The sequence below is a fragment of the Cavia porcellus genome, unplaced genomic scaffold (assembly GCF_034190915.1).
Source record: "Cavia porcellus strain 051 isolate PalLab524CR breed Dunkin Hartley unplaced genomic scaffold, mCavPor4.1 scaffold_14, whole genome shotgun sequence".
NCBI classification, from domain to species: Eukaryota; Metazoa; Chordata; class Mammalia; order Rodentia; family Caviidae; genus Cavia; species Cavia porcellus.
Genome location: NW_026947497.1, coordinates 19,935,752 through 19,948,953, shown reverse-complemented (window position 1 = coordinate 19,948,953; position 13,202 = coordinate 19,935,752). Strand labels below are relative to the sequence as shown.

General features: G+C 31.2%; 1 protein-coding gene across 8 annotated transcripts in view; it reads right to left on the bottom strand.

Moving 5' to 3' along the window:
- Bltp1 (bridge-like lipid transfer protein family member 1) overlaps positions 1-13,202 on the bottom strand; it is a 180,208-nt gene that overhangs the window by 70,839 nt on the left and 96,167 nt on the right. For all 8 annotated transcript variants that reach the window (XM_063260728.1, XM_063260733.1, XM_063260732.1 and 5 more), the window contains 5 exons: positions 12,077-12,252; positions 8,925-9,100; positions 5,477-6,183; positions 4,311-4,556; positions 1,822-1,915 (listed from right to left, as the gene is read on the bottom strand). In XM_063260728.1, coding sequence (XP_063116798.1) covers positions 1,822-1,915; positions 4,311-4,556; positions 5,477-6,183; positions 8,925-9,100; positions 12,077-12,252 — 1,399 coding nt within the window. The remainder of the gene's footprint in view (positions 1-1,821; positions 1,916-4,310; positions 4,557-5,476; positions 6,184-8,924; positions 9,101-12,076; positions 12,253-13,202) is intronic.

Here is a 13,202-nt window from a genome sequence, read left to right as displayed (position 1 = left end):
CTTACTTTATTTTCAAATAAAACATTTAATAGATCTTTATTCATGGCATATAATGAATATAATGAATATATTACTGAACAGTAATTTAGTAGTATAATATTAGTTATAGTGTTAAGAAAAAAATTCTTAAAGAAATATCAAATATACTTTTTAAAAAAAGTTTTAGAATATTATGGTTCTCAAATTGAGATATTGATGATGTCTTTAAAAATTAATAGATAATGGGGATAAGAGATTTAAGAAAATACTACAAATATAGCACATGGACATCTAAATAAATTTGGTTTACTTTCTGGAGAGGTTAAAGTAAGTAACCATCATCTTTTACATTTCGAGTCAATAAATAAATCATGAAATTGCAGTCAGTGATGATTTTCTGCATCACGACAAGGTAGAAGCAATAAAGGTTTGGACATCTCTTTTGACTGTATGATTTTAAATGTTTTAGCAAATATTTTGATTCTCTGAATCTCAACTTATTTTGTAAAGTGGAGATAAAACTATCCTAGTTCATAGTATTGCAGTGAGAATTAAATGATATAATTGAGATATGGTTCCTGACCTTAGGAGGCTCTTTAAAATACTATAATCATTATATAATGATGCCCTTATATTTCAACCAATCAGAAAATAGATCTCAACTCTTATAATTACTGAAATTTCCTGGCTTTTCTGGAAAAGACTGCTTAGGGAATGTGATCTGGACCCCTAAGTAGATACTATAAAATACACTTTGATACTAGCTTACAAGTCCAAATGACTCTTGAGACGACCTAGAGAAAGTCTTGAGAATGACTTATTCTCAAAAGTTACTGATTTTAACCAAAATTCAGAGAAGAAAGTTATACTACACTTTTAAAAATCTATTTCAGGAAATGTTTCCCAAAACAGTAATCACATTTTCCAGATTTTAAAAATATGACTAAAGTTGTAATCGATCATTTTTGTTAGTGAATCTGTGACTATTAATTTTATAGCATGGAAACAAATCTTCAATTTAGTTGTTATTTAGCATAATAAATATATTACTAAACAGTAATATAGTAATATAATATTAATTATAGTATTAAAGAAAAACAAATTCTTAAAATCTTATCTAAATTATCAACGTATCTGGTATTTACAACATAAAACAGTCCCACTGAAAGAAAGAATGAAGGTATACCAAGAATACTAAAGATACCAACAAAGTCAAATGGCTAAATGTATCAATAACAGATTAGTATTCTGAATAATATGTATTAAGGTACCTATTAACAGCTCAACTTTGAAAAGATGCAAGAACAGAAGTTATAAAAAGGAGTGAAAAATGTGTTACACTCTATAAAAACTTTATGTATATTATTACAAGGATTTCACAGGCCTTATTGCTGGTTCATTAAATGCAATAATGACAAGAGAAAGTTTTAGAATCCATTATGAGTATGAATAATGATTACTAACATAAAACTAAGAGACATAAAAGTATATTCTTTGTCTATAATTTTTAAATTAACTACAAATTACACTAACATTCACATATTATATGCTATTTTATACCCTGAGATCATGTTTTCTACTAGGCAATCTTAACAATATACTGGGAATCAGGTTTTGGTTGGTTGTTACTTGGGTAGGGTCTGGTAGCAAAATCAATTTAGGAAAACAAACATTGTTCTAAAATTATTTTATTAGGGAATATCCTTAATGACAATCAGAATTTTAGTATCTGGAAACATTGTGTATAAACCTCAAACTTCAGCATGTCGCTCATTCAAAGAACTTTTTCTATAAATCTATGACAAGTAAGTACAAGATAATAACAAAAATTGACACACTTACTGTATATTTGGTGTAATCCCTTCAAGTAGTACAATATTAACTCCACCAATATGAGCAGTGGCACATGTTTCTGTCATCTTTTGATGTAAAACATCTTAAAAAGGAGAAAAAAAATTATTTGAATTCTGGAAATAAAATTGCACTTAATATTAAAATAGCATATCATTTTTATTCATTTATCCTTTCTTGTAACTATTTTGGAACTACTTTTAGGAATATTTCCTTCTTTTTAAAATTTCTTTGTAGTCATATATAAACACATATTACACTCCAAAATTGGTTCAATTTGTTCTTTTTTTCTCTCCAAAATTGGAATGGAACAAAGACTTTTAAATATTTCACTAATGTAATATACAACCTACTGAGATTCAACAGCCCAATAGTATTTTTAGTCATAAATAATATTCAGGGAAGAAAACCAGGAAAATTAAAAAATAGTAAGAAAAAGAAACCACATTAACTAGTACTTTCGGCCCACATAATTTCTGTGATGGTGGATGTAAATGCTTTATTATTTACAAGACCAAATGAAACCACAAATAACATTCTACCTACTTATTTCATTTAGCACTTTTTCATATTAATAAATTTTAAATTTAATTTTAATGAGTAAATTATAAATTGTCATATTGTTAAATATTTGACTGATTTTTTGTGTGGATAACTTTCATACAATTCTGATTTTCCTTATAGTTTGGTTATTGATCTGAAATTGCGAGGTTGAAAAGATAAATGTAGTTTAAAGATTACTGACAAATACTATTAAAATAACCCTTAGAAAAGTTAAATCACTTTACATTCATTTAGAAATTAGGTACTTTTATTCTAACTTTCTGGCTGAAGCAATAGATGAAAAAACTAGTAACTTAAATTTAACTAGTAACTTAAAATTAACTAGTAATTAAAATTTAAATTAGTGAAGTTGAACACATTTTTTACGTTGATCATCTGACTTTTTGTGTATTATGCCCTTTGCCTATATTTCTAAGGAAAGCTGAAGTTATGTTAGAATGTTTTTCTTTTCTTTTTCTTTTTTTCATGTGATGTTAAGGATTGAACCTAGAGCCTCACCTATGCTAGGCAAGTGCCTACCAGCTCTGTTCTTTTCCTAACCACTTATGAGCCAGGTATTGTGGTGCCCAACTGTGATCAGACCGAAGGAACCCAGATTGGTCAATTTAGCAAAACAAAAAAGAACCTGTCTCAAAATGAATAAGGAAAATAAAACAAAAAAAGGCTGAGGAGGCACCTCTGAGTGAAGGCTGTGAGTTCAATATTCAATATTGCAAAACGAAATAAACCAAAACACACACACACACACACACACACACACACACGAAACACACAGAGCCAATTTATAACTTAATAATTTCTTCAGAGAATTACTTCATGGTAAATAATTTTTAATGGGCCAGGGATTTAGGTTAGCGGCATAAGCGCCTGCCTCGCAAGCACGAGGTTGTGAATTTTATCCCCAGTACCAAAAAAACCAAAATAATTTTTAACATAAAACTAGTTTTTCAGTGAAAAATGTTCAAGGCATAAAACTAAACAGGTAAAGGGTATATACTGAAAAATAGTTTCAAAATAACATTTACTTAGCTCTTATATTCAGTATTTGGCCAACTATATAACTTTAACAACAAAAATATATTGTGACTTGTAATTTCTTTTTTGTTATGTAGTATTACCTGTCTGGTTGTTTTCATAACCAAAGAGAGGAATACTGATATAGTAAAATGATTGATTGCTGCATAGGAATTCCTAGTGTTTATGTTCATAGTTCTGTAGTCACTGATTGTGAGGAAATTTTAGAATCTCTGAAACCTGATTGCATTTACAATCAATGGTCTGACCAAACATGACAACAGTATTTTTTTGTGATACATTATGAAGATGACAGTGCATCTTCAAATTCTCCTAGATCTGATGAAACATCATACCTTGTATAATTATTCTCATGAAGAATGGTACATTTTCATTAACCTGGGAAGTTATGTATCAATTAATGGGCTTTATTTTTATAGACATACTGAAATGAGCAATGGATATAAAATTTCTGTAATGGTAACAAAGAAAAGCAAATATTTCACAAATTTTCATCACTTTCTTTTTTTGGAACCAGGGATCAAATTTATGACCTTGTGCTTGTCAGGGAAGTGCTTATTCCACTGAGCTAAATCCCCAGCCCCGCAGTATTTTCTTAAAGTTTTCAGTCACTAAAGAAATTTTTACAAGCTGACATTAAACGATAGTGATTAAGTGCAGTCATTTCAAACATTAGCTTGATGTTTATGTACCCAAATATTTTCATTTCAAAGTTGCCTCAATTCATTGATCTTCAATTACATTTGAAGTCCTTGATATTTAGTCTCAGAATTTGTGAAGTCTCACATTCTAAATAAAAATACTGCCAAGTAGAAATTTTGGATACATAACATTGATTTTCTTAAGAAACGTGGCACTCCAACATTAGAAGATGACCATACCTTTCATTTTTTCCTTAAGGGTAAAACTGCCATGGATCCTCTTCAGTTCTGATTCCATTGTTAGGCCACCAATGTCTGCCTCCAGGTGTGTGCGGTTCACCATGCCAATCCCAAAAACTATTAGTGTAACATGCTGAGGTTCAGAAGTCACCAAGCTCCGTTTCCTCTGTGTCTTAGTCAAACTGTTGTTGTCTTGTTCATTCTCAAACACAACTTTACATGTTGGCTCTGTAGGGCTCCGAACTCCTTTTTAAGTAATGGAATTACATACTTTTAAACAGAAAACTGTAAAGTGGGAAGGACATTCCAAACATCTAACACTTTACTTTCTGATTTAAAATGTTTTCAACATATTCCCAAGTTCCAACTGGAAGTTAATAGATCCAGATATCCGAAATCAAGCTTTTGCTAAATTCCTTTAAATACTATTCAACATAAAGGATAAATTTGAGACACTTGTAGGACAACAAGCACAACTGGCAACGATGTTAAGTGAAAAAAAATCCAACATACAATTTTAGTATCATATGGTTTCTTTCATGTGAGTACTGTAAGGTACAAAGAAAGAGCAAAATAAAACTGATGAAAGGAAACAGGGAGATAGCTCTTTCGCAAATGGGCAGAGGATCCAAGAAACTAACAGTTAATGAAGGGGAGGAGAGAAAAGAATGTAAAAAGATTTAAAATGTGTTACATATGTGTAATATGAATGTACAATGTATAAATACAATGAATATAAACATTATGTGTCATAAAGATGAACTTAAAATATTATATAATCAATAATAATAATGAAAATAGGGAAAGGGCATCTAGAAATGGAGGGAAGGTGGGAAAGGGAAATAAAAAATTCAAGGGATATATATTTATATACCTTAACTCCCCAGGATGAATATAAAATTTCATGACTGCAAACACATACTAATAAAATAAAATTAGAAAAAATAAATCAGAATACTATCCCATGTAAGTAACAGGGAGTAGGGGAACGAGGAGAGTAGGATATGTAAATATCACTAGTATTTTTTCTCCCTGGAGATTGTCAATTGCTTTACATTTCAATTATGCATTTACAACATTATGAAAATATGGTGAGCAATCTTCAGCCTTTGTAATATTATTACTATTCTGAACGGGAAATTTTAAATCGCAAAAATATTTCTTACCTGGTGGTCCAAAAGTTTCTGAAGATTTTTCCAATATTCCTGTTGGGTCAGAGATAAGTGAATAGAAGTTAAGTAATTTATACATATTCTGCCAGCACTCAGCTGAAGGCTCACTTTGTTCTGACACTGTAATTGAATCAGAGTCATCCATATGAATAGTCATGTGATCTACGACATCTTTTGAACCTTTCCTAGATACTTTTGAAGTTCTTCTTTCAGATCTTCCTAATGAATTTTTGTTTCGAGATTCCTTTTTGTTATTCTCATTGTTGGCCCGTTTATTCTTGACATTATTTACTCTGTTGCCACCATTAAGACTTCCTCTAGAACTGCGGCTGAAGTCAGATGAACGAAAATCTCTATGTTTTCTGGTTTTGAAGGTAGGTGTTGGGGAAGCAGATCCAGCTGTATATCTACTAAGTTTAATGTCAGTCTGAGTGGCTTTGATATCATCTATCATTGTACTGAACTGATGAATAAGACGAACCAATGCCATATCTACATGCTGGCTAATTGACTGACAGGAAATAGTAAAGTTGCAGTGGAAGGTATTGTAATAGCGCTTGTTGAGGTCATGGAAAGAAAGAGCGTTGGCAGAGTTCTGCGGAGTGCACACAGACTTTTCCATTACCACAGCACTGATGCTAAAGGTTTCCAACATTAATGCTGGTTTGAACTCAAGTGGAGGAAGATTCACGTGGCCTTGCCTAAAATGTTAAAAAGAAAAGAACGGATTTTACTTCCTTTTTTTCTAGAACTGTACATCTTTGTAAATTTATGAGTACACTAATCTCCAAGACGTAATATACTATGAGCTATTTAAATAAATTTTAAGCAAGAGACCTAATAGATCCTTTTTCTCTTTGATTTGTTTTCCTCACACTGAGATGCAATAAAAAATTTTAAGGTGAGAATACAAGATATAAAAAATAAAAGCTAATGAGTCCCAAGTAAGAATGGAGTGCACTTAGACCTAATGTGATATTAGAAAAATTAAAAGGAATGTTAACTTGGCCAGACCAAAAGCAATTACATTGAGTCATTTAAAGAATTTCTCTGTAACAAAAAGTGAAGCATCACTGGATAAAGGTTGAGTCTGTGGCAGCATTACATGGCAAAATCTATGTCTACAATCTATTATATGTAAATCATACATTGCTGATATAATCTAATGATATATACCTTAATTATATATAAAGATGCACGTATACAAATAGATACATTTAAGTATAAACTTGCTTACATTGATATGCAACCCGTTACTATAAGTAAAATTTAAGTTTAATGTCTATCATTAAATCATAAATACAGAGCACAAATGGATAATTAATGTTTTGCTGTCTAGATATGACAGTTCCAATTAGAGTAAATTTGTCACTGTGGTTTTCCTAATAATCCCCAAAAAACATGATTTAAAATTTTAATTAATATTTATTGTGAATAAGGTATAAGCTCTCTACAAGCTCTTCACAAACTCTACAATCACTACAAAAACAGATGTACATGATGATTACTGAAAAATTATTTCTGTCAAAGCCTTTCAATAGTTGAAAATCTTTTGTTACTCAATTGTTATTCAGTTTATATGCAGACAGCAAAGTATGTGGTTGTGCAGCTATATTGCCTCCTTGGTCCCCAATAGGAAGGCGTCATGGCATTTTACAAAAATGAATAATCAAAAGGGCAAATTAGAGTCAGGAGCAGTGGCACACAGCTGTAGTCCCAGTCCTTGGGAAGGTGAGACAAGAGGATCGCTGTGAGCTGGAGAACAGCCTGGGTTACAAAGTGAGTTCAAGGCCAGTGTAAATTACACAGTGAAACTGTCTCAAGCAAACAAACAAACAAAACAAAAAAGAAAAATTAAACAAAGATGAAACAAAGGAACAAAAATTGTAACACTGGTAGTTAAGTCAACTAAATATAAATGGAATTAGAGAAGAAACAACTGACCATAGAAATGCTACTACTTCTATTGTTCAGATGACTTTACCTATGCAGTCAGAAGAACAAAGAGAAGGTGAGTTTCTTTATTAACATACAGAAGAAAATATCTGTGACAGCAAGCATAAAGATTTCCCACAAGCAAAGTTGACAAAAATTTTACAGTAAATGGAACTTGAAGATACTACATGATGTTCAAGGTGCAACAGATAAAATGTCAAAACCCATCATTACTTACAAAGAAGTATTACATTTTGTCAATGCACAGAAAAGACACATGCTGATAGGGCAATTGTTCAAATTATACTTTAATAATAAATTTCCTTATTATTTAAGGAAATAAAACTAATTCTCAATGTTTTTAATACTTTCTATTCTAATGTACTATTAGTTTTTCTGTTTCCATTTTTCTATGAATTTATAATAAAGAGTAAAACAATTTTAATGTTTTGGCAAACATTTTGAGATCTCAAAAGAAAAGTGATTTTTTCTCACTGATCTTCAGTTTCAACTTTTATGGTCATTATTATAGTAGCACATTACCATGAAAAGCAAAAATCTCTCAGTACTTAATAGAAAAGACAATGTAATTTCTGCATTGCTGACATTAGAAAATCCTGACATATTGGCCAGAAACAAAATTTAGGGAGGCCAGTTTTCTATACATTATTCCATGGAGTTTTATAAAAACAAATTTTATTAGGTTAGCTTTTTTCAAATTTTAAATGAACTATCTCAAATGAAAAATAATTTTACTTAGCTAAATATTAGATGCAGGTGTACTTTCCTTTTAATTTATAACATCTTGCAAAAGCAAAAATAGGATGAAACCAAGCATGTTATAAAAATTTCTTGTTATAAATGGACCTATGATTATATTTCCCTATTGCTATTCACTTAAAAAAAGACCTACCTATAGTAAAGTTTTTCAAGTTCCCTAAAGATCAGTCAAGTCTATTAGTGGACATACTATTTGCTATGCAATCAGTAATGAAAGTAAAGAACTACCCAAGAAAATACAAGATGTCAGTAAAAAATGTTTTTTAAATTTCGTCACACTGTAATTGGTATTCTCATATATTTGTTTCTGATGGCTAGTCAATATTACGTTTATACTCTTCCTAATACAAAAATACTACCTATAAAAGTCAACTCAGAAAGAAATACATTTTAAAAATATATAAAATTATATTCCTTAAGATTATAAATATCCCATTACTATCAGCAAAGTGCACAAATGCTAAGTGCATAAATCATCTATGTAGTAACATAGCATACAAATGCCTTTTAAAAAGTCTCTCACTATATTAAAAAAGCTATGCATTTATCAATAAGAAAATGTAGAATTACATATTACATTTTTCACAGAAACTATTTTCTCATTAAGATATTAAAACTGCTTTTATATTCAAGTTAGAAGAAAGCAAAGTTAAAAACAAATAGGTATTGTTAAACTAAATTTTACATAGAATTGCAAACACAAAAAAACAAAAAAAAAGTCAAACACCTTCTTGCTCTTTTGCCTTTTCTCTCTTTGGCTGTGTCTGAATCCACAATATCTGCTCTGAGGCAGTCTAGTGTCCCTGAAAATGAAAGGTGTTCTCCAAAGTACATTCGATAGCAGAGTGGCATTGTGTCCTGTGACTGGATCCCTGTATGACTCAGAAGAGGTTTAAAAACAACCTGAAAAACATTATAAACATTCACATTAATTCCATTTACAGTTCATCATTTACTGTAACTTTCCTCTCACACATGCCATCATAGTACACATTACTGCCATACTGTGAAGCAAAAAATCATCTTGCATAAGTGATCTTAGTTTTGCTCAAAACATAAACCTTTACTCTTTTTGAATGTCTGAAGAACAAGGAAAATAAATTTATAAATTAATATAAATCATACTACTTTTGCTTTTAAACAAAGGCATAGATATCTACTGTGTTTGTTTTTAAATGATATACTAGGTTCACAAAAAATGGTTTACCAACTTCTCATGTTAATATAAAAACATTTCAAACATCACATTACGAATATCTGACCATAATTAAATACTGCCACTTGGCTATAATGCTTATTTAACATTTATTTTCTGAGAGCAAGCTTTTCTGAGAGCAAGTTTTTAGTATCCTACATGCTTATGGAAATATAATCCTCTGGGTAAAGGTCTAGTTACTTGAATTTCATGGTCACTCTGAGCTCACCCGAACAGAAACTACATCCCTGTAACTGCTCACTTCCGCTGCATGGTTCCTTTTTGTCCTTCCACTACTAAACACAGCTGCTACCCAGCATTTTTTCAGCCTCTTCAAAACTCTGTACATTCTGCCTTAGAGACTTTTCTTGAAGCTGTCTACACATCAAGTGCCATTTATTGCAGTGAAATCCAAGTCCACATTTTCAACTGTCCTAAGTCAGTCCCAATGGAAAAGCTCAAAGTTCAAGCCATCCTCCATTTCTCCTGCTGACTCCTCCATATGCATTAGGAATTTGCGTTTCTGACTTTCTTCTTTTTTCCATCCCAATTTATCATCCTGAATGACTTTACTGACCATATAGATAATTCCAGCAACTTTTCATTTCCAAAGTCATATGACTTTCTTGTCATCTGATACTTTCACTTAAACCCCACTTTAGTGAGTTCCTAGACTTTCTGTTGTATCTCTCTACACCTCATTTTCTTTTTATATTTGGTATGGTTCAATCTTCTTCTACTACTGCACCAGAGCTAAAGATGAGAGAAAATTACATAACTGTACTCACAAATGCTTTAGTATTAGTCCAAACTCTTAAATAGATCCTCAGCACTATCTGCCCGTTCTCCCATTCCCTCCAACCTTTACAAACCTCTAAATCACCTTACCCAACTTTCAAATTTTTCAACAGATACATAAAAATTATCCATATTTATACGGTGCCACGTGTTTTCATACATACATATATGTACACACACACACACACACACACACACACACACACATACTGTGTAATGTTTAACTCAGGGTAAATATTATCTATCTCCTCAAACATTTATCACTTCATGTTGAAACTTTCAACTAATTTTTTCCAGCTTTAAAAAGTAACACTACATTATCATTATTCATAGTCACCCTACTATGCAATAGAAAACATGACTGCTTTTCTTCCATCCGAAAGTTAATAAACTTTCCTCAGCCTCTGTTAATCAGCAGTCTGCATTCAATTTCAATGAAAGGAACTTGGCATCCTATATATGAATGAGACTGTGTGGTGCTTGTCTTTTGGTACCTTGCTTAATTTACTTAACATAGTGATCTCAGGTTCTATCGATGGTATCACTGATGACATGATTTAATTCAATAATGACAATAATATTCTATTATGTATATTTACAATATTTTCTTCATCCATCCTTCTGTCAATAGGTATTTAGGTTGTTTCCATTTCTTGGAAACTCAATAGTTATATAATAAAAATGCATGTTGCAAAAATTTCTTCAACATAGTAATTTCCTGTCTTTTGGATATATACTTAGTAGTGAAACTGCTGGATTATACAATAGTTCTACCTTTTTTGGGGGGTTGTGTCATGTATTTTAGATGGGTATACTAATTTACACTCCATAGTTTTTAATGCATTACTTAATATTCATGTTATTGATGAGTTTCAGAATCTTTCATATACAGTGAATTTATCTCTAAAATTGAATGTAAGAAATAAAATAAACCAAAGTATTTCATATTTCATATTTGGTTTTGGCCAAAACCAAAGTATTTCATAAAAATTAAAATACCTCACATTTTCAAAATAAATTAACTTCTTTTGCAAGAGAAAGTCTGAAGTAATTTAAAGAATTACCTTTACAGTTGTGAATTATCTTGTGTTCCCAAAAATTCTTAGCAAAAATTACCTCCAATGTCTAAAGCAACCTTCTTTACAACTGATTCTAAATTTCTCTACAAATTTGACTTTGTCTCTGACTCTTCACTCTTTCTTTTATTGTTTTCATTCTTTCCTAACTCCTCTTAAGTATATAAATATTAAAGCCTCTTTTACATTGAAAAACAAAGACATATCTAAATATCACTGTCCCACTGTCCCACTTGCCTTCTGGTGAAACTAAAAAATGCTTTAAAGGATTTCACTCTTCTTACCTTAATTAAGTAAGACCCCCACACTCTTACCTTTTCAAATCCACAATCATTTAGGCTTAGAATTTCAACACCACTTGTGTAAACTATTTCAGCGACTCATCTTTTCACTTCTAGGTTCTCTACAAATCCATTTAACACTTGGCTATGCATATAATATTTCCACATGTACAGTATTGGTTACTTTATTTCTCTGTTCTAAAATCATCAACACCTCTTGATTATTCACTCAATAAAGTGTCACTACTTTAAAAGAATACAAGATATGATTAAAGGTTCTAGTCATATTATTTAGCTAAATTATTACAAATAATAAAAACATTACTATATAATATTCTTATTTAATGATCATCTACAAAGATTTAATTTGGATTTAAAATTACTCCACATACTTTCTCCAGTTTACATAATGGTTTTCAGCAAATGGGAACAGAAATTTCCACCAGCACTCCAAAATGCATATTGGTTAATAGGTCCAGTTGCTAGGTACCACTGAAAGAGGCATTATTCTGATTAGAGACGGGCTCACCTGTGCATCAGCAAGCTGAACAGCAGGGAATCCTTGGTTGGCTTCTTCTACACCCGCCACATCATCCTGACTAGTGCTATGCTGAGAATGTGTTCCATCCAAAGTATTCTGGTCACTAGACAAGACTGTGTTGAAATCTGAGGCTGAGGGTATTGTAGGGAGATTGGGTGCAACACCTAACAGAGTAAATTTTTAAGACTCAAATATAAATTATTGGAAAATCGAAACAACATAAAATGCCACAGCAACATAAATTTTTGAAACCTATATTGTCGTTCCATTACTAGACCATTTAAAATGAAAATAAAGAAAATATTGTTTTTAGGTTATTTTGCAAAAATAACTTTTCAATAATGAAAACTGAAATCAGTTCATTCATCTCCAAAAAAATATCAATCATTCTTGTATATGAACAAAAGTCAGTCAATTCAAAAGGCAGAATTTCTGGCTATAAATCTTTGAAAAGCATCTGATATCCCATCATCTTTGTGCTGAGTTATAAACAGTAGCAGGTTCTTCAAGAATTATACATTTACTTTCCTGAGGCAGAACAAAAATGAAACGCCACTGCTTTTTTCCTCTATTGTTTAACTTAGGCAAAGAACTCATAATAAAGGGAAATCATTCCCTTCAGGTTCTCTTAAAATTTAAATTATATTCACAACACATGGTAGTGAAATTAACGGTAAAATGACACCAAGAACTGATGGAAGCACCAGCCTCTGTCTTCTTCAGCTGAGGGTAAGAACTAGCATGCAGGTAGAATTAGGAACCATTCTACACTGAAGGTGGTCCACACCAGCATGAGTGGTAATTATCACTCATTTTTTTCATACATCTATATTTTCTTATGAAAAGAATTTACTTGAAATTCAAATAGCTGATACGTGAATTAACTGTAGTTGCCTTCAGAAATCAGTATTAAAGGCTACTTCATGTATTTTTCATATGTAAGTAATGTATACTGTAAGAAAATAATATACACATTTACTAAACTTGAAAAATACAAAAACAGAAAAAGAAAAAGAATAGGAAGGGAAGGTTGGTCGACTGTATTTCTGGATATAGCCATCATTACTTTTAGGGTGAATTTCGTGGCAATCTTCTTCCTAATACTATACATGTA